General features: G+C 42.5%; 1 protein-coding gene across 1 annotated transcript in view; it reads left to right on the forward strand.

Annotated features, from left to right (window-relative positions):
* The window catches only part of wtip (WT1 interacting protein), a 60,384-nt gene that overhangs the window by 16,257 nt on the left and 17,717 nt on the right, over positions 1 to 26,410 (forward strand). The window contains exons 2-3 of the mRNA XM_083760120.1: positions 1,016 to 1,117; positions 23,692 to 23,759. Coding sequence (XP_083616246.1) covers positions 1,016 to 1,117; positions 23,692 to 23,759 — 170 coding nt within the window. The remainder of the gene's footprint in view (positions 1 to 1,015; positions 1,118 to 23,691; positions 23,760 to 26,410) is intronic.

Genomic DNA, 26,410 nt, shown 5'->3' on the forward strand with positions numbered 1-26,410 from the left:
GGAGCAACAAAGGCATTAAAAACATGAAAACCAAATAACTATAATATACCGATTCCGACCCATAATTGCCTATCGGTCAATACAGAGTACCTATCCAATACGAGTGATCTAGGAATAAATAAGAGGAATTCCATTAATAATTGGTAAAGTGCAGCTATAATTAAGTTAGTAAAATAATAATGTAAATAATACAGCAAGAGTAAAACATGATTGTCACTCATACTTTCAAGTTCAAAATACTGTAAATAGATGTACATTCTTAATCCACTTGCAAAAAAGTAATGGATTAATGATGGAAATGATCACATAAACCTTTTCTCCCAGTAGCTATATGTTCCAGGGCTAAAGATGTCAGTATCAGCACCTGAAATGTACCTAAATGTAAAAAAATAATTACTGTGTGCAATGTGCATGAATTACAGTTCTCAGCTACCTCACCATGACTGAGCATGTTGTGCAGAGAAAATAGCACATCTACAAGTGTTATACTGTACATTTGAAAACATGTGAAATGGGGCTTTCTGCATAAAGAGTATGTTTACTTTGGTACCAATACTCTTTTGCTTATACATTTTGAATACTGGACTATTTCTACAATAGTGTATTGATACTAGAGCTGTCAAACGATTACAAATGTTTAAATTAGATTAATCACCATTCGATGTCCAAAATTTAAGTTTTCCTGAATATTGTTGTGGGAAATGGAATGTAAAGATAAATGACAGAAGGCGGATATATACATTTACCATACGTATATAATTTATGTATATTTTATTCTTACAAATCCAGTGTGGCAGGATTGTCTCTCTGTCTCTCACCCCGTTTTCGTGCTATGTGATTTGAGCCTCTGTCTATGTAAATTGTGCAGCCTTTTATGGCAATTGTATTACAATTTTGAATCTAATTAATTTCACAAATGAATTAAACTCAGTTAATTTGACAGCCCTAATTGATACATTTCCTTTTAAGTAACAAACTTACATCACTGTTTAACCAATGCGTCTCTCTCCTGCAGGCATCTGTATTAAGTGTGGGAAGGGAGTGTACGGAGCCAGTCAAGCCTGCCAGGCCATGGGGAACCTGTATCACACAAACTGCTTCACCTGTTGCTCCTGTGGTGAGTGCCGCTTATTACATGTACGCTGCTCCTGTGGTGAGAGAATAGCCTTTTTGTTGCTAAGCTACCACACGCAGCTTCATTCATGAACTCCCACAGTACATGTAATCAAATATGTACTGTGGGTTTAAGAGCGATGGCATCAGACACTCTGCTCCTGGAAGCATGTAGTGAGTGTCTACGTCACCGCATCTTCATTCAAACACTTTCCTTCTGCCGAGCTAAGACAGAAGGGTGTTTTGAGTGAAGTATTTCGCCCACCGCTGTCCCGTCGCTAGTCGCGATAGAATTAACCATGCCTCCCGTTGTTGTCGATCGCCTCAAGAGTGTTTTGGCTACATCTAGCTACTTCAGGATAACATCCAGTCCGTCGTTAATGTCAAGTTCCATATACAGTAGGTTTTCCACCTTGCCCACGTAATGTTACAGTACCTTAGTACAGAGTTATTTGGTTACAAAAATGCTTAGTTGTAGCCTATACTCCATCGCGCGTCATGCTTCATTGATTATGTGTCCAAAAGAACAGATCTGCAAGCTGTCAACACGCCATGAAACGGCGTATCTACAGCTTTTATGTCTGTTTTTTGGGGGGTTGTCGGCCTGAAACACGTTACGCATTGGAACAGGCCATGCGTTTGATAGGCTGATTGATGTAAACCATAAACGTACAGTATTTGATATTTAATAGCCTAAGTCACTATAGCTGTAGCTCTGTTTTGGACCATTGCACGAATAAGAGTTGGCGTTACTTCAGTGGAAACTAAATGGAGATACCTGTACTTTAGACTCCTGTCCTGAAAATGGAACCATGAGAAGTTTGGAACTTTAACAGCCAACGTGAGTAGTACCTGCCTTTCCTCCTGAAACTGGCTGTGGTGACTGAACAGCGGGGAATCGTTACGCACAGGGCAGTGTGCAATTGTCATTGATTCTATTGATACTTAGAAGCAAGGAGCAGCGGAGCCTGAATGAATGTCTACTATTCTGATAAACATTCATTATGTGCATTTTTCATTTCGGGTTGGGTGTGTAGATCATCAACTGTATATCGCCCTCTCTCTCTCTCCCACAAACACACGCTGTTAAGTTACCGCGACTAAGACTACATTTCCAGTCAATAGTAACCAGTGTAAAATATAGTTCCTTGGGAGGTAAAGGGAGACGCTTTATTGTGAAGAGCCCTTCACGGCTCCGACCGGAAAGATAGTGTTTAAACTGGGCTGCTTACTGGCTGGCTCGTCTGGCTGCGCGTTAAAGAGTACAGACGTATTTGCCCCGGTGTTGCTGACTGAACCGTTTTAGCACTGCAGACTCTGCAGTTGCCTGGTAAAGTTGAGTTTGGATTATTTGAACAGTCAGAACAAGACATAAAAGAACCACAGACACTTTCAAAAGAGAGGGCAAGATAGATGGAGTAAAGGTGGCATTGGAAATGGAACCACAACAAACACAACAGCCCCATCCATAATGAGTGGAGATGAACACTTACATGCATGTAAAAGACAACAACAGTAATCATAAAGATGGACACATGCCCACGTTTACTTTACCACTTGAACTGAAAAATGAAGAGACTAGCTACTTAATCAACTTTCCCGAATGCCGAAGCTGTCCCATTCATTGTCACAGTCACAGACGGCAGGCACAACTATTATGTGAGTAGCAGCCTATACACTGCAGTATTTCGATTACTAGCTCCGTTTTTGGAATGATTACGGAGCTATATTTCAATATGTAACGTGTTTTTCGATATGCAACCTGTGAGCCTACTATATTCATTGCCTCAGGTATGCAAGTGGTACGGTCCCGTTCGGCATTCACCGGGGGGGAGGGGGTGGGGGGGCTGGGCTGTCAATCTCGCATCAGGGCCCGTGAGACATTCCTTCCGCCAGTGCTCGTACTCGTGGCTAAAGACTCGAGACTTGACTCGGACTCGACCCCAAAGACTCCTGTTTGACAGCTCTGTAGTGTATAAGTGTATGTTTAACCACCTAAACCGCCAATACTTGATAAACTTGACTTTCACTCTGTGCTTGGTCCATGCTTTAAACCTGACTTTCACTTTTTTCCACTGAGTCTGCACCAAACCTCTTTGCCTAAAATAGCCGAACTGCAAGCTTATAGATCTGGTTCGGGTTGACATGCGAGACAGACAGGTCATGAACCAGATTCAAACCCAGGATGTTATATATGTGACATGTAGTACACACAAACAATATGGTTGAATTACCGGAAGAAGGAAGGCTCATCATCTTGGATCTGTTTTCTGCACATTAATTGGCAATTGCCAAATGTGCTATGTTCAAAGGGGCACACAATACATGCCGCAAATCAGCATTAGTATCATCGTCAGCCATGCTGTCTCAGAGTGTGGCCAAGCTAGAGATTATACTGTGTTGTTCTTTAATGCTTTCTCAGGGAGAAGTCTGTTCAGTAGAACTGTGTTGTTTACACTCCGACAGGAGCACACTAATGAGGACAGAAAGATATCAAATATTCCTACATTTTATTTTTTGTTCAAGACAATGAAATCAAATCTGTCCTGGAGTGAGTGTGTGTGTGTGTGTGTGTGTGTCCGTGCGTGTGTCCGTGCGTGCGTGCGCTGGGCTTCCCTGTCACCTGAATCCATCCCTTGTCTCCTGTTTCCATTAGAAACAAGAGGAAGATGTCGGCAGTGAGGTTTTTTTTGCCAGTTTACCCCTATTCATGTGTGTGCCATACACGGACACCGATCCCCTTTGGCTCGGGAAGGAATGCATATAATTTACATGTAACTGAATGCCCATACTTTCCGATTTATTGTGCGCTTGAAGAATGAGGGGCAGTGTCCAGTTCCCGAGGCTGGAAAAAAATGTACCCTTGACCTGATTTCAGTTAGAACTTCTCTCTTTTGACATTCTTGATTATGTTTGGTCGGTATTATGTTCGGTCGGTTTGATCAGAGGTTAACCACTGCTTGTTTTTTTATTATTATTATTTCTAACCTATTCCCAAACATAACTATTCCTAAACATGTTGTAAGTCCAGGCTATGCAAGTAAATTGTACTGCGCATGTGCTCATGCAGAGAGAATTACAAGTACAATTGTGCAATGTGCTTCAATTCCTAGTACATCCGCATTACAAGCATGACAATAGTAATAAATAATCGGCACAGGTCTCCACCAGGATTCTTCCTCAGCCTAGTGGGAATATGCGTGCACAGTTTCATCGCAATCGGACGCTGCGTTGAGGAGTTGTGGCCATTTGCTACTCCTGAAAACTGTAGGAGCCAATCGTGGCCAATCAGGATGGAATATGAGAAATCAAACAAACCTGTCTTGATCACATGACTATGGAGATCATGTGTACCGATTTGCGTGAAATTTGGATAAAATGTGAAGGAGTAATAATAGAAAATGTGTTTTACATATGTCGGCCTCCTGGTGGCGCTATAAAGAGCAGATGTGAAAAATTCCAGGCAAAGGTTTTTCCTTGGCCTCTAGGGAGTTGGCATACAAAGTTATCCACAGATCCGTGCAGTTAGAGGTAAAAACACTTTTGGGCCAGTTATAGCGCCACCTTGAGGCTGAGTTGAAATTGTTCATGTGGCATTTCGTCCTCGGCCTAGTGGGAATGTGGGTGCACAATTTCACGGAAATCACGCGATGTGTTCATGATTTGCAGCATTTTGTTTGAAACTGAGCACTCCTGTGAATTTTGGAAGCCAATCTTAACCAATCAGGATGGAGTCTGAGAAATCTGAAAGACCGGTTTGGTTGAATGGCTCTAGAGAGACTGTGTACCAATTTGCGTGATGTTTGGACACAATCTGTAGGTGTACTGTGCAAAAACTTGTTTAGCACAAAGCGGCCTCCTGGTGGCGCTATAACAGGCCGTTCTGGAAAGTTTGGGGCAGAGGTTCATGGTTGGCATCCAGGGAGTGTGTGTGCAAAATTTGGCATCGACCGGGTTAACGGTGGCCGAGATTAGCTGCTCACGGACGGACGGACGGACGGACGGACACACGGACGGACGGACGGACACACGGACGGACGGAGTGCAAAACATACTCTCCCCCATGCCTTCGGGCTGGTGGAGACAATAAATAGATGTAAGTGTAAGTGTTCAGATTTCCCTCTGATCCTCAAAGATCACATAAGTATGTGTGTGTGTGTGTGTGTGGGGGGGGTGGGGGGCCTGAATGAAGGTTTTGTTTATCATTTGTTCTGAATCAAAACATGGGTAAAATGATTGAATTGAGGGCAATTTGTTTTCCAGCTGGTTTTGATATTTCCCACAGAGTTTCACATTTGTCACTTTGTTTGGGAATCATTAAACATCATTAAACATGGTCTCCATATGACTGTTATGATGAACATACTATGAGAACTCTTGTTAGTATTTGCTGGACAAATTACATCCACAATTATCGAGCGAGCTATAGCCTATTCGGGTCTCTGTTGATCTCTTCACAGGCCACCTCTCCTCTCAAGTTGGTTTATTGCTAACGTAAACTCTTTGCTGTATCATTTGACCCCTTCTGAATGGGAATGTTTTCTTTTGAGCACTGTGTTTTGGAGGCCTCTGAGAAGTTTAGTTTCGAAGTGCCTACACTTGTCATAACATAATCCAGTGATTTATCAGGAACTACGCTCTTTGTTGCCTGTTTTCTTTTTTGCCCTTGTTTTTTCTTTCTTTCTTCTTCCATCAACTAAAATCTACCAAGGAGAGTACTGTCCGAGAGTCTGGCATTCCAGAGAGAGAGAGAGAGAAAGAGAGAGAGAGAGAGTTTGCTGAGACATTGCTAGCTGGTAGCCTTGGGCTTTGTTTAACCATGCATAATTGAGCCCTCCTCTTGGCTTACTCCCATGGTTGCACCCTTTTTTCATGAAATGGCCAGGAATGCAAACTACCCCCCTCCACTTCAGTCGGCCTTCCCTGGAGGAGGACCTCAGTCAGACAGCCGCAAAGTGTACTAGACTTTTCTTATCACTGACAGGGGCAAGCCTGGCATGGGCTCTGAGCACACAGCTTCATGGACAAACACACGCTCACATTTACAGCTCACATAATATACATGTGTGCGTGCACACACACGCACAGAACAAGCACACATTCTTTGTAGCTGTGATGTAGTCTAGTGACGCAAAGCGACGCAGTTTGAGTTTGTCGATTCTTTTTTTTAAATCCTGGACATATGAGGTTTCCACCCGACATATTAGACGATATGTTTCAGACAAATTTGGATTGAATTCATTTAAATCGTGTCTATACTTGACATGCTCGCCATTATTTTGCCCTGGTCTAGGTGAAAGGTTACATAGAAGGAGGCTTGTGACAAGTATGACGGTGGTTACTTTGAATCCATTGGAAAAAATCTGAACAAGGAAAGTGAATAAGTAACACCCCGTCACTCAACAATTCTTGTTGAGTAACTCTTGCCTCTCTTATAACGTCTTGCCTCTCGTGAACAAGAGGCAAGGCAACACCCAAGAGTGAGCATACTTTAGGTGACCAAATGTATCATGTGAATCAAGGTATTGGTGAAAAGAGTGAGTACTTATACCAAACCTCCCCTGCACATTCAGTTATTTTTGGAGTTTGTATACTATTTTCTCATTGCATGGCAGCCCATTGTATGCTGTGAACCTGATGGTGATTCACCTCTGTTCCAGTAAAGCCCTGCCTCCTCATCAGAGAGCTGACAGTACAAAAACAGAGCTCCATGCTTTGGGCTTCTGAAGTCTGTTTAGTGTTTAACGATGAAGCCGGTTCACTCACCAACACCAGGCTGATCCAACCACCTGGCACATACTGTACAGTAGGAGCTTTAAAACCGTGTCTATGCTGGACGGGTATTATCATGTTAAAGCGACGTTGATCTTTGATAGAACTTTGTGTAGCTAGCACTATAGCTACCTGGTAATGATATAAGACCAGATATTGTCTGTCAACCATCAGCAGCAGAAGCTTCGGTGCCCTGCCAGGGGGCGAACAAGGAATTGCATTTTTATTTTATTTTCTCTCCCCTTGCCATGATTCACCCTCATTGTATGGCAAAACGGGTCTCGAAATATCGTTGCTGTCAGGCAGGAAACTCTCCATGTTTTTCGTCAATTAATGCCCTACTTGAGCATACTACAGCGTCACACAAAAGCAATTCTCTCCATATGTACTGCAGTCCCTGCTGCCAACCCCCACTGTTGGTCTGTTGACAACCAGCATGCCTCCTCCGATACACGTAGAGGCTCCAACCACTTCCTTCTCCTGACAGTGAGAAGTTTCAGTGGGAGAGCAAAACGTAACACAATGCATCGGCTCGCTACCCAGTTCCTCTCCCTGCCGAACAGGCAGTAGGACTTATTAGTGCAGACACAAGGACACAATCCCTGTCGAGTGTTTTTTTTTTTTTTTTTACCTCTATGCCCTCCAGAGACACCTGCATCCCAGTACTTACTTTTGGGAAGGGGAAAGAAGTTCTCTAGTGTCACAGAAATTGAAAGATCACCAATGTTCAGTGCTATGTGAGTCACAATTTATGCAGTACATACATACTAGTAGACAGAGAACCAGGACTCATTAGTGAGTGGTGTGTGTGCGCGCGTGTGTGTGTGTTTGTGTGTGTGTGTGTGTGTGTGTGTCTGCGCGTGCATGCGTGCGTGTGTTAGGCGACGCAACAGTCATACCTTAGGTCACTGTGCAGTATCTCCGTACTCAAGCGGACATGGAGACATACATAGGGACCCACATTGCTGTTCCTTGGAGTGGATGGACCATGCAAAAACTGTAATCTGTACTGTACTGTACTGTACTGTACTGTACTGTACTGTACTGTACTGTACTGTACTGTACTGTACTGTACTGTACTGTACTGTACTGTACTGTACTGTACTGTACTGTACTGTACTGTACTGTACTGTACTGGTATTCATACTGTACTTGTACTCATACTGTACTCGTACTGTACTGTACTCAAACTGTACTGTATTTGCACTGTACAGGTTTAATGGGTTATGTTCCTCACTCACAGCACACAAGAGAAAATGATAAAGATGTTAAGGTCAAGTATCTAGACGACCCCTTGGTAATAACAAAGTCATCCAACTTGAACAGGTCATCTTACGTTTTCAGGCAGGGTCTCACATCAGCATCACTGTCAGGAACTACACAACTACTCACAAGTCAAATAAACAAATGTCCATTCCAGTTTTTTTATGACTGGAGAAATGCAGGCTGATTTCTGCCTGGGTTACTCAAGATGCCCATCCTGTACTATTTGTGATATTTCCTTGCTGTTGTGAATGTTCACCCCCAGAATAGGGACAATTTGTTCAGTTCAATTAGACAACTTATTTCCTGAAAAATGCAGGCTTGTGAACCGTTAAAGGGAAAGCAATGGACAGAGAGGTTGATAAATCATTTCCCCAGACAATGAAAGATGCAACGGAAATATGTTATTCAAGAATGTTGCCAAGCCCTACACCTGCTCTAAAGAACCACTCCCTTTTAAAGTCTACATCTGACTGAGTGCCCCCCTCCTCTGCCTCTGTCAACACATCCATCCATCCATCCATCCATAAATCCATAAATCACAGAACAGTTTGTTTTGCTCTCCGGCTTCTCCCTGTGTTCCTCCTCTTCTTTTCCCTCCCCTCTTTCTCCCCCTGTCCTTTCCCCTTTCCTGCCCTCTGTCTCCACTTTTCCCTCTTCCTTGCCTGTCATTTTCTCCCACCCTGTCATTTCTCTCTCCCACTTCTTTGTCCGACCAACCCCCCCCCCCCATCTCTCTCTCTCTCTCTCTCTCTCTCTCTCTCTCTCTGTCTGTCTTCCTCCTCTCCCCTGATTCCTAATCTGTCTCTCCCTTTATTCGCGGTCTCTTTTCTCACGTCCCATTCCTCATGCGTCTCCTGTCTCTCCCTCCTCTTCCCTCTGCCTCCTGTTTGGTTCCCTCCCTCCCTACATGGGCTGCAGGTAATAAAGGTCCATTTGTTCTGGAGGAGAGAGGAGGACAGACAGGGTGGGGCTGGAACTTGAGAGGTGCCTCTCTCTCACTCTCTCCCAACAAGAGGAGCCCATCTATGGCCCCAGCCAGTCAGTCAGTATGTTGTATGTCTCTCCCGAGCCACACTTAAACATCACTTTATAGCCTTTATGCAAGCAAACATCCTTGATTTTGCAAGCAAAAACCCTTGATTATACAATGGAAAATGCAGGGGTTTTATATTAATTCATGCAGTGAAATTGTGTGGGAAGGTGGAAAGGTGGAAAAGAAGGTGATTCTCCCACTTTCTAGGCTACTATAGTGTTTCATACGGCAGTGGTTCTTAAAGTGTTGCATACGGCAGTGGTTCTCAGGGGTCGGGTATAGGGGTCCTTGAGGGGGTCCTTAATGTCGCTGTCTGGCAAGACCTTTGTTTTGATTGATTGAATACATTTTTTTTTTGTATTATTATCTTTTATTTGCTTTTGACATTTCATTTACATGCAGTTGTACATTACATTTCCTAACTGAACAATTACAAACCCTTCCCCGACCCTTCCTAGTACAAGAAAACTATCAAATGCATGTTTTACTTTATGACCATGATTATCTGTGCTACCACATGAATAAAATAATCATGACAACAAAAAGTAAGACAAAAATAAAATAAACTAGAACTGCACTCTGTCGAGTGCATACTTGCTTGTTGCACACTAGTAGGCCATAAATAGCCAACTAGTGCGCAAGCAGAGCGCGCAAGTCCTTTCGACCGCTGTAAACTGTCAAATCTCAGTATCTCTGTGAAGGAACGTTTGAAATGTATAATTTTTAGATGTAACTATTTGCTACCTACCTACTTTATGCATATAAACACCTAGTATTATTAAGTATGTTTCAAGTTTCTATCTATATAAGTTTGGGTGAAGAGCTAGTCATACTGTACATATACACACCACGTACTCTGGTCCCAGCAGATCAGGCACAACTTGCTATTTTATTTTTACTGATTATGTATATAGTATACATATGACTAGCTCTAAATGATGACGTAAGAGGTATGGTCATTTGTGGTCGTTTGGTCCCAGCAAAGCAGGCATATACTATATAGGCATATACTATATATAGTATATATATATAGTATATAGGCATATACTATATACGTATACATATATACTATATAGAGTGTGTAGTTGTAAGTTGATTAGCGGTATACTGTGGTTACTAGCTGTCCCACCATTTGATGTTTATGCAAGAAAACAGCAAATCTGTGCCTGGTTTGCTGGCACCAAATGACCACAAATGACCATATTTCTTACGTCATCATTAAGAGCTAGTCATACATATACACACCACATACTCTGGTCCCAGCAGATCAGGCACAATTTGCTATTTTATTTTTTACTGATTATGTATATAGTATACGTATGACTAGCTCTAAATGATGACGTAAGAAATATATATAGTATGTATATAGGCATATACTATATACGTATACATATATACTCTATACTCTATACTGTATAAAGTGTGTAGTTGTAAGTTGATTAGCGGTATACATACTGTGGTTACTTTGCGCCAAAAACCGTGACAGCTGTCCCGCCATTTGATGTTTATGCAAAAAACAGCAAATCTGTGCCTGGTTTGCTGGGACCAAATGACCACAAATGACCATATTTCTTACCTCATCATTAAGAGCTAGTCATACATATACACACCATGTACTCTGGTCCCAGCAGATCAGGCACAATTTGCTATTTTATTTTTACTCATTATGTATATAGTATACGTATGACTAGCTCTAAATGATGACGTAAGAAATATATATAGTATATATATAGTATATAGGCATATACTATATACGTATACATATATACTCTATACTCTATACTGTATAAAGTGTGTAGTTGTAAGTTGATCAGCGGTATACTGTGGTTACTTTGCGCCAAAAACCGTGACAGCTGTCCCGTCTAGCTCTAAATGATGACGTAAGAAATATGGTCATTTGTGGTCATTTGGTCCCAGCAAAACAGGCACAGATTTGATGTTTTTCTGCATAAACATCGAATGGCGGGACAGCTGTCACGGCGGAAGAGACCGGGCGAAAACATTACTTGCGCTCTCTGCTTGCGCAAGTAAAGACAACAACAACAACAATCTCTGTTATGCTTCAAATAGCTCTCTCCAGTTCTTGTCCCATATTTGGTATGTAATCCTTTTGCCCGACCCCAGATCTTCTGAAAGTGTAATAATTTTCCTTTCACGTTTTTTCTGGTGTGCAATAGGATAGAAGTTCTGCCCACCATTGTTTAGTCGGGGGAGGGGGTTCAGATTTCCAATGACAAAGAATAAAAAAAATTGCAGCAGACATTGCTAACAGAGTAAATTTCTTCTCAAAGATGTCAAGGTTACTCAGCATAGAGACATCACCCAAAATAGCTATTCGTGCGTCAGGAGTCACAGTTTTTCCAATAATTTTTGAAAGTTGTTCAAATATAAATTTCCAATAATAATTTAGCTTCCGGCAATTCCAGAACGTGTGGATTAGGTCTCCTTTAACATGTTGACATCGAAGACAATTGGGTGATGTCTCGTGGCTAAATTGATATAATCTGTGAGGTGTATAATAAATTCTGTGTAATATGTTAAATTGAATTAACCTATGGTTGGAGTTTGTTAAAGTTGTTTGGGAGTTCTGGAGCAATGACTGCCATTCTTTCATGGTATATTTGTGTTTAATGTCTTTTTCCCATTTATTTTTTTGTTGTAGCATTTTATCATTTTTCTGCTCAGTGTTCATCAGTGTGTACATTTTAGATACAAGGCCCTTTGATGATTTTGTAGTGTTAAACAGTTTCTCAATTGGTGTTTCAGACATATGGGGATAGCTATAACTGTTATTTTTTACCCAATTCCGTATCTGTAGGTATTTAAAAAAGTTGGATGAAGGTAAATTATATTTCGTTCTCAGGGAATTAAAATCAGAAAAGATGCTTTTCTTGGTTCTCCAGTTTTCAGATATTCCATCACTAATAATTTTGGGGACACAAGGGTTGTTCCACAGAGGCATGCTCATTAACAAGGTGTTTTGTTTTCCCATTAGTTTAATAATTTCTTTCCAATATGCAAAGGTGTGATGTATAATCTGGTTTTTAGTGATAGAATTAAGGGTTTTTTGCGTGTCTATATAGGGGATTACCTGTGGTGGAATAGGATGGATTATGTTTTCTTCCAGTTTAACCCATGCTGGTGTGGGCAGGCTCTCACTGTTGAGCCAACACCAAATAACACGTGATTGACAGGCTAGGTAATACAGTCTGAAGTTGGGGAGGTTTAAGCCCCCTTTATTCAGGGGAGCCTGTAGTGCTTTTAGTCTGATCCTAGCCCGTTTCTGGGACCACAAAAACATTGAGATGATTTTGTTAAGTGATGTAAACAAGCTTGGTGGGCAGCTGAGTGGGATTGACTGGAACAAATAAATTAGTTTGGGCAGAACATTCATCTTGACCACATTAACACGTCCAATTAAAGAAATTGGTAGGTCTTTCCATTTGTATAGGTCGGTTTTGATTTTTTCCATAATAGGTAAATAGTTATTTTGGTATATTTGGGTCAGGTCGTTAGATATTTGGATTCCCAGGTATTTGAAGCTTTTTGGTGCCCATTTGAAATGGGAAACCAATGGGTGGGTATTGTGAGTGGTAACACTATTGAGTGGCATTATTTCACTCTTGTCATAATTTATCGTGTAACCAGATATGGCACTGTATGCCTCTAATATGCTGAGTAATTGCGGCAAGGATTTATCTGGTTGGGTAATATAAATTAGTAAATCATCACAATATAGTGAGAGTTTGGATTAGTTTGTTCCAGTCTTTATGCCACATACATTGCTGTTGTTCCGTATTGCCACCGCCAACGGTTCAATGGCCGCGGCGAACAGATATACGGAGAGTGGGCAGCCCTGTCGTACTCCATGTCCCAATTGGAAGGGTTTGGAAAGTATACCATTTGTCAACACTTGTGCCTTCGGAGAGCAATAAAGCATCTTAATATAATTAATGAAGACATCACCAAAATTCATCTGCTTCAGATAAAAAAGATATTCAAATTCTATTGTATCAAAAGCTTTTCGAGCATCCATCGAGATTACAAGTCTTGAGTCATTCGTTTGTTTAGAGAGTTCAATGATATGAAAATGTTTTCTGATATTGTCAGAACCCTGTCGCTGCTGAATAAAACCTGTCTGATCCTCGTGGATTAAGTGAGACATCACAGGGTCCATTCTTAGTGCGAGTGCTTTAGAAAATATTTTATAATCCACATTTAGCATTGACAGGGGCCTATAGGAGTCACAAAGTTGTTTATCCTTAGAGGGTTTAGGAAGTACATTGATTGTTGCTAATTCTAGACTTGGTGGCAATTTACCATTGTTGAGACTGTCTTTGAGCATGTCCATACAAGGGCGGATTAATTTATTTATGAACAGTTTATAAAATTCGGCAGGTAGGCCGTCGGGACCGGGAGCTTTGCCCGTTTGCAATGAGTTAATAGCCTTGTTGATTTCTTCCCTTGATATTTCTGTTTCAAGGGTAGTTATGACTTCTACAGGAAGCTTAGTAATTGGTAAGTTTCCCAAGAATTCCTCACATTTTGTAGCAGTTGATTCTTGGTTTTCAGACTTATATAGATTGTGGTAGAACATTTCAAAACGCTGGTTTATCTCTTCAGGTTTATGTAATACATCACCATCCTTAGATTTGATTGAGTCTATTGTTTTTGCCATCTCTTCTTTTCTTATTTGCCAGCTGAGAAGTTTGCCGGTTTTGTCCCCCTTTTCATAGTAGTGGTATTTAGTTCTAGCCATGTCTGCTTCTACTTGGCTAGTGGTTAAATTGCTATATTCAAGCCGCTTTTTTACTAGTATGTGAAGAGTTTCTGTTCTATTGGTTTCAGCATGTTTTTTCTCTAGTTCGTGGATGTCTTTGTCTAGTGTATTTAGATACTGTCTACTTTTTCTTTGTTTAGAAGCTCCAAAAGACGTTATCTGACCTCTTAGGAAAGCTTTCAGTGTCTCCCAGATTATGCTTGGGGAGGCGGAGTTTTCATTAATTGTTAAAAAGTCGTCGATTTGCTTTTCTAGGAAGTTAACAAAATCTGGGTCGTTAAGGAGGTATGGCTTGAATCTCCAACGCTTAGTTTTAGGTTTGTCCAAATATTGTTTCACCTTCAATTTCAATGGACAGTGATCCGATATTGTAGAGGCTAAATATTTACATTCAATTACATTGTGAAGTAGTGATTTAGTTGTTAAAAACAAGTCTAATCTGGAATAAGTGTCATGGACCGCAGAATGAAATGAGTATTCCCTCTCCAGTGGGTTAAGTACTCTCCAAACATCGACCAAACCCATTTCAGACATACCATCCCTTACTACTTTAGCTGCAGTACTTAATGGCTGGGGGTTCCTATTAGATCTATCTGATGTGCTCAGTGTTAAATTATAGTCACCTCCAAGGATACATGTGCCATAGTTTTGTGCATAGGATAATAGAATGTTCCTAAAAAAGGGTCCATCATCTTTGTTGGGGCCATATAGATTAATAAGTGTAAATGGTTCGTGATTTATGTCACATTTGAGGATTATCCATCTACCAGCAGTATCTTTTTCTTGAGAACGTATCTTTAGATTTAACTGTTTGTGACATATATGGCCACCCCTCTTGATCTGGAACCCTGTCGCTGCTGAATAAAACCTGTCTGATCCTCGTGGATTAAGTGAGACATCACAGGGTCCATTCTTAGTGCGAGTGCTTTAGAAAATATTTTATAATCCACATTTAGCATTGACAGGGGCCTATAGGAGTCACAAAGTTGTTTATCCTTAGAGGGTTTAGGAAGTACATTGATTGTTGCTAATTCTAGACTTGGTGGCAATTTACCATTGTTGAGACTGTCTTTGAGCATGTCCATATAAGGGCGGATTAATTTATTTATGAACAGTTTATAAAATTCGGCAGGTAGGCCGTCGGGACCGGGAGCTTTGCCCGTTTGCAATGAGTTAATAGCCTTGTTGATTTCTTCCCTTGATATTTCTGTTTCAAGGGTAGTTATGACTTCTACAGGAAGCTTAGTAATTGGTAAGTTTCCCAAGAATTCCTCACATTTTGTAGCAGTTGATTCTTGGTTTTCAGACTTATATAGATTGTGGTAGAACATTTCAAAACGCTGGTTTATCTCATTTCAGACATACCATCCCTTACTACTTTAGCTGCAGTACTTAATGGCTGGGGGTTCCTATTAGATCTATCTGATGTGCTCAGTGTTAAATTATAGTCACCTCCAAGGATACATGTGCCATAGTTTTGTGCATAGGATAATAGAATGTTCCTAAAAAAGGGTCCATCATCTTTGTTGGGGCCATATAGATTAATAAGTGTAAATGGTTCGTGATTTATGTCACATTTGAGGATTATCCATCTACCAGCAGTATCTTTTTCTTGAGAACGTATCTTTAGATTTAACTGTTTGTGACATAGTATGGCCACCCCTCTTGATCTGGAATTAAATGAGGAATAAAATACTGACCCAACCCAATCTCTTTGCAACTTCACATGCTCTGCATCAGTCAAGTGGCTTTCCTGAATAAATGCAATGCTGCCATCTTGATTCTTTAAATAGTTGAGTATCTTTTTCCTTTTAATGGGATTATTGATGTCAGAGTGCTAGTCATCTAGAATCATTTTCAATACCGGCTTTAATAGGGGTTTAATTGTGGTTTTGTTATAGAGATTGCAGCATTCCATTTGTACATGAGTGCGCGTGTGTGTTTTTGCACACACACACACACACACACACACACACACACACACACACACACACGTTTACAGTGCATATGTCTACAATTAGTCATTCCAGTTGTGTCATACAATCTGTCATAGTTCACAAGGTCACATGCATTGAGTTCATGAAGATAATGTGTATTTGTACTAGTTCCCCCCCCACCCTTCTCATCCCCCCATACCCTCCCCAAACAGAAAGTAAACCACAACATAGGCTCACTAGTCCTATATTTCCCTACTTGGCTCCCTGTTAACTTCCCCTTTAAATTGCCAGGTGGCACACCACTATTTGAACCAGGCTGTGGAGCGCTAAATAAACAAAAATAAACAACAAAAATAAATAAAACTAAGAAACAAACAATACAAGCAAGCAAACGGTTCAGTAATAAGGCGTAAAAATACATAATTAAATAAATAATGATATATAAATAGTAGGGATGCACCGAAAGGGAAATTCTTGGCCGAAACCGAATACCGAATATAGGAAACAGTTGGCCCAAAACCGAATACCGAATAGCCGAATACATATTTGTTGTAAAGCTACCTGATTATGGCAAAAGACATGATTATGGCAAAGCCTAACTTAAATAATAAACACTTATGGGTCCATTAAAAAAGCATCTAATTAATTGGAGGCTTTGTGATGAATTAATCTCAATTAATCACATTTTAATCGCATATCAATAGGCCTATTTGACCTGAGCAGTGAGCTTTTTTTTCTACATAAGCATAGGCAATAAAACAAGTAGTAACTAGAAAAAGTGCCCTTCTGGGCACAGGTCTCCACCAGGTTATCCACAGATCCGTGCAGTTAGAGGTAAAAACACTTTTGGGCCAGTTATAGCGCCACCTTGAGGCTGAGTTGAAATTGTTCATGTGGCATTTCTTCCTCGGCCTAGTGGGAATGTGCGTGCACAATTTCACGGAAATCACGCGATGTGTTCATGATTTACAGCATTTTGTTTGAAACTGAGCACTCCTGTGAACTTTGGAAGCCAATCTTAACCAATCAGGATGGAGTCTGATAAATCTGAAAGACTCGTTTCGTTGAATGGCTCTAGAGAGACTGTGTACCAATTTGCGCGATGTTTGGACAAAATCTGTAGGTGTACTGTGCAGAAACTTTTTTGCACAAAGCGGCCTCCTGGTGGCGCTATAACAGGCTGTTCTGGAAAGTTTGGGGCAGAGGTTCATCGTTGGCATCCAGGGAGTGTGTGTGCAAAATATGGCATCGACCGGGTTAACGGTGGCCGAGATTAGCTGTTCACGGACACACGGACGGACACACGGACGGACGGACGGACGGACGGACGGACACACGGACGGACGGAGTGCAAAACATACTCTCCCCACATGCCTTCGGCCTGGTGGAGACAATAATAATAGTGATAATAATATTATTTATATAAAGCTTCTCTGAGTACTTAAGACACTTTTCAAGGAGAACATGAGAAAACAAATAAAAACAACTTTATTAGAGAAAAACTAAGACTATGGAATAAAATAAATTAAAGTGGAATGAGATAGCAATATTCCAGAGGTGGGTTTGAATTTATAGGTGGTGGCATGTCTCTGAGTTTTGGGAAGTGCATCGTTTTGACAGGTCTGCCTGCTGTGGACAGTGAAACCCTGACCATTTAACATGGGCAGACGCAACGATACAGTATCATTCATTGTTAAAGCTCCAAATGATATTCCCATTCGTCTTTGTGTCTGCCCGTGTAAACGCAGCAGCGAGTGTGAGGTGTTGTGGAACGGATGGAAAGTACTGTTAAAACTAACGTTAGCTCCCATGCTAGCTATAGCTTCCCTCGTCAACAGAACACCACCCGTCCACAGATCGGGTGGAAGAGCTGCTGATATCACGTTGCTTGTGCCCGTGGATGGGAAATAAGATTTAAAAGGCTATGGAAGCGTGGATGAAAGCACAGATGTATGCAATAAAGTTGTGTCGGATCTGCCTGTGCATTGAAGCATTCCGTGACTGCTGCTCGTGTGTTGTGTTGTCACTGCTGGCTGCTGCCTGCTGAGCATAGTTAATGAGCGTCATAAGCATGCGCCCTTCCTGCGCTGAAAGTAGCAGATCTACAAGCTATCTACCCGTCGCAATGCACAGCGCGTTGGGCTTGTACATCTTTGTTTTTCCCGCAGTTTAGTTCGATTCACAACTTTAGGACCACTACTACTATTCGGTGATATTTTTCGGCTTATTTGAGCCGAAACCGAATTGGCAGAAAATACATTTTTAGCCATTTTCGGCCGAATATGTTCGGTGGCCGAATTTTCGGTGCATCCCTAATAAATAGGCTACCAATTTACTTCAGGTCAGGTGTTTTTTTTTTTTTTTTTTTTTTTTTATGATTTATGAGCCTACATGATCTAACTATCCTTTCCCATTGCAAAGGCTATGAAAAGAAACAAAATTGCAAAGTTCAGTTGCCCACCAACACCCTAAAAAGTAAAACATCCACCCCAAAGAAAGAAAAAAGTATATATATATAATTGGATGTGATAAAACAAGAGAAAAATAAAATATATAAACACCACAAGCAGACAAGAGCAAAACAACTAGAAATTAACCATTAAGTTTGTATTTATCAGTTTAACCTTGGCGTTAGTATTGCTGGGTGTCTCATTGAGTAAGACAGGTTTTTAGATCTGAGTATGCGTTTCACGTCGTCAAACAGCTTGCGTTTCTTCATCACCTCCTGGCTGAAGTGACTGTAAAAGTTTATCCTGCTTCTGGTGGTTTCCTCGGTCCCGCCGTAGTACAGTTCTCCCTTCTCCCTCGCCAGGCGCATGATGGTGTCCTTTTGTTGTGCTCGTAGTAGTTTCAGTAGTATTGGTCTAGGCTTGCTGGGGTTTGGTTGTTTTAATTTCAAGCGATACGCGCTGTCAATCAGCACGGGGCCGCTGAGCTTTTCTTCACCAAACAGCCATAGTAGAAAAGCGGCTAGGAAGCCGGCGAGGTCCTGTTTCTCCACTGTCTCTGGTAGCCCCTCCAAACGAACGACTGTGCGCAATGAGTTGTCTTCATACTGTTGGACTTTTCGTTTTACAGCAGTCATCTCTTTTTCTAGTTTAGTGATTGTTTCGTGAGCCGTCTGGATGTTGTCCTCGTTGCTGCTGACTCGTTGCTGCACTTCTTCCACTTGTTCGGCAAGCGTCGTCATCGAGCCTCTGATTGTTTCCAAACTAGTTTGAATATCAGTTGTCTTTTTGTCAAACTGTTGGAGCAGCTCAGTTCTGCTTTGCTGGATGGCATTCCACAATGTTTGTAAGGTGATTTCACCTGTAGCCATTGCGGCCATGTTGTGCTGTAGGCTGTAGAAGACCAGTGTTTGTAGCGCCGTTTGTTACGGCGGGGTCTGCTGCTTCTCAGAAGGTTCCTTGCTTCTTGTTTGTCGGTTCCAAAGTTTACAAAAGAGTAGGGTCGTTTAGTTTAAAATTAAGTAATCATTTCGGTTGATATAGCGCTTATAATTTAGTTTTTAAGATAAAAGTGGTGAGCCCTGTGCACCTGCCTCACACCTACGCGGCCATCTCAAATACATTATTAACAGTTTGCAAAACGTACAGAGGTACACAGTTACAACAATGCTACAAAAACAGATACCTACAATAAACCTCTCCAACCTACTTACTTACTTACCGCAACACGTTGTGAGCTTGCAGGGTCAGCTATTTTCCCTACTTTTTGAGTGACACTGTCGTACGACAAAAAAAAGATAGAAATATGGACAGATACAAGATTTCTGCCTGAGAGCCACAATATAATGAGAGCGTGGAGCCAAAACATCAAACAGTGTGTGTGTGTGTCTCTCTCTCCCTCCCTCCCTCAAGAAGTCTGTGTGTGTTGTGGTTGTGAAGCTCTCTGAGGGGTGAAGTCACTGGATGGCTGTATATTGAGCTCACTGTGCTGCTATCTCTCTCATGTGGTGTGTGTAAGAATCCACCATGAATCCCTGCTATCTGCACACTAGGGCTGCATGATATCAGTGCATTCTTTCTTACCACCAAGACAGCGGGTGATGGCTTGGGATGGATTTGACCAGACGGGGCTAGAGGCAACGCAGCGCCGGGGTCACACGTTGACTAGAGGCGAGGCGAGGTACAATTTCGTCCTTATCCGGACATATCACGAGTGGCGCTGAGTCGGCTGAAACACTCAGCATGGCGACTTGCTTGGCGGTGCCTCTCGTGACTCAAGGCCACTTTAGACGGCACACACTTGTTTCTTGTGGATGAAAAAGTTATATTTCAGTCTGTGGAAAAAACACTAGAGACACTAAACACTAGAAAATAAACTATAAGAAGGCGTCTATCTCCAGCACGGAACGGTAAAAAGATTAAATATTTTAACATTGATGCCTTTACCGTCGCCGGTTCTGGCTGCTGTGCCGCCTACTCCCGTCCACTAAAATGACTTCTGGTTTGCCCGATCCCATGTGAATGCAGCAATACACTGAGTTGGCACTGCCCAGGATTGAACCCATGACCTTGTGGCCCATAAGGCGAGAGCTCTACCGACTGAGCTACTCAGACCTAATATCAAATATTCAATGGGCATCCCATCTCAGTTATATTTGAAGTCTGAAGACTTAAAACCAGACACAGAAGAAGAAAAAAATCACACCCGTGTGCACCGAGTGGTGCAACTCCCCTCTCCCCCCCCCCCCTCCTCTCTCTCTCTCTCATTAGCAGGCAACAGTGCAGCACTGTCTCTCTCTCTCTGTTTCTTTTCATTAACCAACACATAGGTGAACAACACATAGGCGGACACGGACATTGCTGTTCCTTGGAGTGGTTGCACCACTCAAAAAGGTATTCCCATTAGCTCAAGAGATGTGAGTCTGTGAAAAATACGTGAGTCATGGGAAACAAATGTGGGGCCACTGAAAAAAGTGTGGGGGAAAAAAAAGGAAAAACCCAAAGTATCTGGAGTGTAAAATCCCAATCCGGGAACCATTTGGTACCCAAATAAACTGCATGGAAAGAAAATGCCACATGTCCCTCAGTGCTCGCTCAGAGGCTGCAGAGTAGGGCCCATAGAAGTGGGAATGATAGAAAAGGAGGATCATTCTTGGTGTAGCAGCCTCTTTTTGACTTTTTACAACGGCTAGGCCACTCTTTACATGTGGCGGTTGTGGTGGTGGAAGCGGGGCATTACAGTACTTGATGTGTTCGTCGCAGGGGCATTGAGGCTCAGACCGTCGGAATGTTCAGCACAACGGCCACCGGAATGCTCCGCCAAACAGCGGCCTCGCCATGGCAACGCACCGGCCCCTGTGTGTGTGTGTGTGTGTGTGTGTGTGTGAGTGAGTGCCCTCGGTGGACCAACCTCTCTCACTCCTCCCGTGAAAACATTATCAAACCGCTGACAGGCAGCCATTTTAGGACTATTGGGCCAAATAACCAGTTTTTAAAATTGTCGATTGGAGTGGGAAATTCCTCGTTCTATAAAACGTAGTGCTAGGAGGATGAGGCCCAGCCCTCTGCAACGCTCTCTGCTGACAAAGAGCCAGAGGAGAGAGAGAGGGAGAAAGACATGGACCCCCCCTACCTCTCTCTCTCTGCCTCTCTCTCTCTCTCTCTCTGTTCGGGGGAGGAGAGGGGGGGGGTGATAGAGGGGTGCAGGGGGCTGGAGGGGTGGGGGGGTTTGAATGGGACCAGCTAGTGACCTCAGTCAGAAAGAATGTCCCCGTTTGCTCAGTCGACCCGCTCCCCATAGCAGCGCACCACACCACACAGTCATCGGCTCTTTGTGTTCACCTTCCATCCAGACCTTTGCTCTGCGGCACGGCACAGGCCAGCCAGAGAGACAAAACTCTCTCCACTGCTACGGCCCGCGTTAGAATGAATGGCATGGTTTTCCATCCGTTTAAAAGCTATCCTGCTAGCCCATCACACTCTTATCCTTTAGTAGTCCCGTGGAGGAACAGCTTGTTTTTCCCCTTTCAGTTGGAAGCCCCCAAAATGCTAATTACTCCTCAGTCTCAAAGTCTTAAAAGTCTCACCTATTGTGCGGGCGGCATTCTTGGGCCGCTCTGGCCATTTATGTGGATGTTAATGTATTGCCGTCGGCCCGGCATTGTGACACTGTGTGTGCGTGTGTGAAATACAGCGTTTGCATAAATTTTAGTGTTATAAAAAAGGAGGGATGGAATGGGGTGGGTGGGGGGAGTCTTTCCCATGCCGGGACACCCATTAAACCAGTGGCAGTTCAGGACAGCAATTATTTAAAACAGATTAATCCTACAGATTTATGGAGTCCATGTGCGTGCTTTGCCAAGACTGAAGACATGGCAGAGAGCGTGGTAGAGCTAGGTGTCACTTACTAGTGTAACCAACCACGGTAGTGAGCGTTGACAAAGTGTCATCAATATTATCATGTTTTCTTTAGAATTCCTTAATCACACTGTACCACGCTATGCTTTGTCGTACACCACTTAGCTGGAATCTAGCCAATTTAAAAGCTCACAACACGTCACATCGCAACACGTTGTGATCTTGTAGAAGATTGGTTATTTTAACAATTTGGGCAAATTATTGTCTCCACCAGGCCGAAGGCATGGGGGGAGAGTATGTTTTGCACTCCGTCCGTCCGTCCGTGTGTCCGTGTGTGTGTCCGTGAGCAGCTAATCTCGGCCACCGTTAACCCGGTCGATGCCAAATTTTGCACACACACTCCCTGGATGCCAACGATGAACCTCTGCCCCAAACTTTCCACAACGGCCTGTTATAGCGCCACCAGGAGGCCGCTTTGTGCAAAACAAGTTTTTGCACAGTACACCTACAGATTTTGTCCAAACATCACGCAATTTGGTACACAGTCTCTCTAGAGACATTCAACGAAACCGGTCTTTCAGATTTCTCAGACTCCATCCTGATTGGTTAAGATTGTCTTCCAAAGTTCACAGGAGTGCTCAGTTTCAAACAAAATGCTGCACATCATGAACACATCGCGTGTTTTCCGTGAAATTGTGCACGCACATTCCCACTAGGCCGAGGACGAAATGCCACATGAATAATTTCAACTCAGCCTCAAGGTGGCGCTATAACTGGCCGAAAAGTGTTTTTACCTCTAACTGCACGGATCTGTGGATAATTTACTTTTGTTGCCCTTTTATCCAACCACCAGATGAAGGCAAGCTGCAATGTCCTACATTCCTATCCTGGTGGAGACCTGTGCCCAGAAGGGCACTTTTTCTAGTTTAATTTGTTTTTCTTTTTTAACTTGAAAATGGTTAGGATATGCCCAAAATAGGTACACCAGGGTTCATTTGGTTTAAAGTAGTATAAGTGACGTTTTAAGTGTCATGTGTTAAATGTATATTCTGAGTAATTATAGACTCTATAGGAGAGAAGGGAGACCCCTGTTACTGAACAAGCACTCTATAGCAGTGGTTTTCAACCCTTTTCATATCAAGGCCCATGATTTAGCCTTAGACCGTAAACTAAAGAATAGGTAGGCCTACACATTTCTATGCTGTATTGATGTTAGTACCATAGGAGAGATAACAGGCGAACCATGATCAAAATAACAATTCTGCATTCTCTAATGTGTAGACTTCTTGTAAATGAACTTAAGTAATGCAGATGTTTAACAATCATTTAACTCTTGAGAGTGTACAAATGGACCCATAATCGTCCATTTGGTTTCATTTTACAGATGGAGGTTGAGGGAGAAGGCTTCATATGGTGCTTGTGTGTTACAGAGCTGCTTTCTAAAATAAATGACTCGCCTGTTGCATCTTCTTCTTCCTTCTCTAGGGAGGCGGCTGAGAGGGAAAGCTTTCTACAACGTTAACGGAAAGGTCTACTGTGAAGAGGACTTCCTGGTGAGTGCAGTGGTGTGTGTGTGTGTGTGTGTGTGTGTGTGTGTGTGTGTGTGTGTGTGTGTGTGTGTGTGTGTGTGTGCGTGTGGGTGGTTTGTAGTGATTGACAATGGAATGCTGGAGAGCTTTCTCAAACTCTCAACGACAACAGATCAGAAATGATCGTCTAATGTTGTTTAACCTGGACTTGTGAAATCCCATCAGTCTGGTCATGGAGGTCCCTGAGGCGTATCTATCTATCCACTGTGCCTCTGACTAATTATATAATTATAGCCATCCATGTGGTTCTGCAAGCTTTCGGCTTGATATGTGTGTGAATGAAACACGGTGAGAGAGACAAGCATTCATTGCCTCTCTTCTGACTTTTAGACTAAATTGTGTGTGTGTGTGTGTGTTAAGGCTGTACCCTAGCCCTTATTTTAGGACTCGAACTTCGGCAGGAATTTCCGAGTGAACATTCGGACCATTTGTTTCTAATTAATTAAAAAAATAACCGTCTCGATCCGAGCGCACAGCGCGTCTCCCCCGCTCGTTATCAATCTCTCTCTCCCAACACACACACACACACACACACACACACTGTGTTTTTTTTTTTTACCACTACGCAAACTACGCAGCTGCGTAGAGCCCCGACGGCTAGAGGCCCGAGAGTTCTCCCTGAAAAATGTTTAATATTGCAGCCCCGCCAGCCCGTTCCGTCGCAGACTCGCAGTTGATTTTTCGCCTATTGCAGTCGGTTAGGGGGGACCCCCCAGGGGGGGCTCCGACGGCCCATGGCGTCGCTTCCTCAGTGTCACTTCTTCATGATCCGTGACGCCCGGTCGCGTCCGTCCGTCCCGTCGTGGGCTCCCCTGTTGGTCTTTGTCCCCCTATACTGCTGCTCAAACCCGGCCGTCAGAACGATTCAACGTGGAAATAATGTTGCAAAACAAAACAACAAGATACAGCCTAGACTGTAAGGAAAGGAATAGGACCTTGGCGCAAAACATCATATTTACCCTGCTCTTCAATAACAAAAGTGTGTTCTTACATGATCCTCCATTTTTTTTAACTCTAGGTGAGTAAATTAATTTAATATGAAACAAGCCCAAATTGATTAAATCAATTAATTACCAGCTGCATTATTATTATCTGTGGGTCTGCTGCTGACGTTATATGCCACTTTTTAGCTGCGCTCCGCTGTTATGCTCAAATTAGGGTCCCTAAATAATTCTGAGGCAACATGGCTGGAGACGAGGCAGCCAATCAGAACTGCTCGACTAGCCATGTGCACATGGGGAGTTTGGAGAGGGACAGCACAATGAGATAGACATAACTTCTGACAGGAATGCACTAGAAACTTTTTTTACATGCTCATATCACATTCTCGCCGAGATATATTTTCGAGTTAATACAAAAGGAAAGAATATATAATATTTATTTTTATAAAAAAAAATAAAAAAAACCGAATGGTTCATACCCATTAATTAAGATTCGAGTGCCAACCCTAACGAGCGAACATTCGAACCTTGAATGTTTGGGGACAGCCTTAGTGTGTGTGTGTGTGTGTGTGTGTGTGTGTGTGTGTGTGTGTGTGTGCGTGTGTGCGTGCGTGCGTGCGTGCGTGCGTGCGTGCGTGCGTGTGTGCGTTGTGCGTTGCCTTTATGTTTTCATGAGCTTAAGGCTCTGTATCTATCAATGACAAAGGCTACACACATCCAAACTCACCCAGGTGCTGGACAAACAAAATAAAGTCTGCAACACTTGCTATTTCTCAGCTCCCCTGGTTTATTTCTTCAACGTTTTGATCCCGCTGCATCTTCCATTATTCATGAAGAAGATCCAGCAGTGAGCTGGATCTTCTGAAAAACAACCGGTTATTATTTATTTCCTGTTCTTCCACCTCTGTTCTGAACAGAGACAGATGGATGGGGTGGTCAACTAAAACCATGACGGAAAATGTTCGTCGACTACCTTTTTTCACTGACGAACTAAAGCTACGACGACTAAAACTAAGACTGTATGTATATTGACAATTTCGTCAACAGATGGAAACTAGACTATGCTAGGGGTGGAATTAGTGCAGAAGAGATCCGGTAAAACTAAAAGACAAGGTTGGTTGCGCTCTTGTGTTGTGCTCTGAAAATAGCAGATCTACAAGCTCACATCATGTCGCGCTGTGCCGTGCTTGTAGATCGGCTATTTTCAGCATGCAACCAAGTGTAAAATCTGGAATTACGACGCCATCGAATCCTGCCAAAATACATTTGTGTCGACAAAATCAACTGTAGATTTAGTTGCCTAAAACTAGACTTTTCAGATGACTAAAATATGACTAAAACTAAATTAAAATGTATTCCAAAGTCTACGACTAAAACAAATCAAAATCTGCTGTCAAAACCCACACCAGTGGCGATCACGCTGGATGTATTGGCTGCAATAAATAGCCCGGCTCCGCCCAACCAGTTCACACTAATTTCTCCCAAAAAACGTCCCTGAGGAACTCAATTACCGCACAAGCTGACCTTTGAACACTTACAATTAAGAGCTGGAGGAGGACCCTGCCAACAGCTGGAGCTCTCGGGGCTTGTTGTGGTCCATCTGTCTCTGCTGCACTAAGACAGCCTGCTCCTCATGCTGCCTGTATACATGTAGCGTACACCTTCCAAATGTGA

Source organism: Protomyctophum parallelum, assembly GCF_964188405.1.
Source record: "Protomyctophum parallelum genome assembly, chromosome: 2".
Taxonomy (NCBI): domain Eukaryota; kingdom Metazoa; phylum Chordata; class Actinopteri; order Myctophiformes; family Myctophidae; genus Protomyctophum; species Protomyctophum parallelum.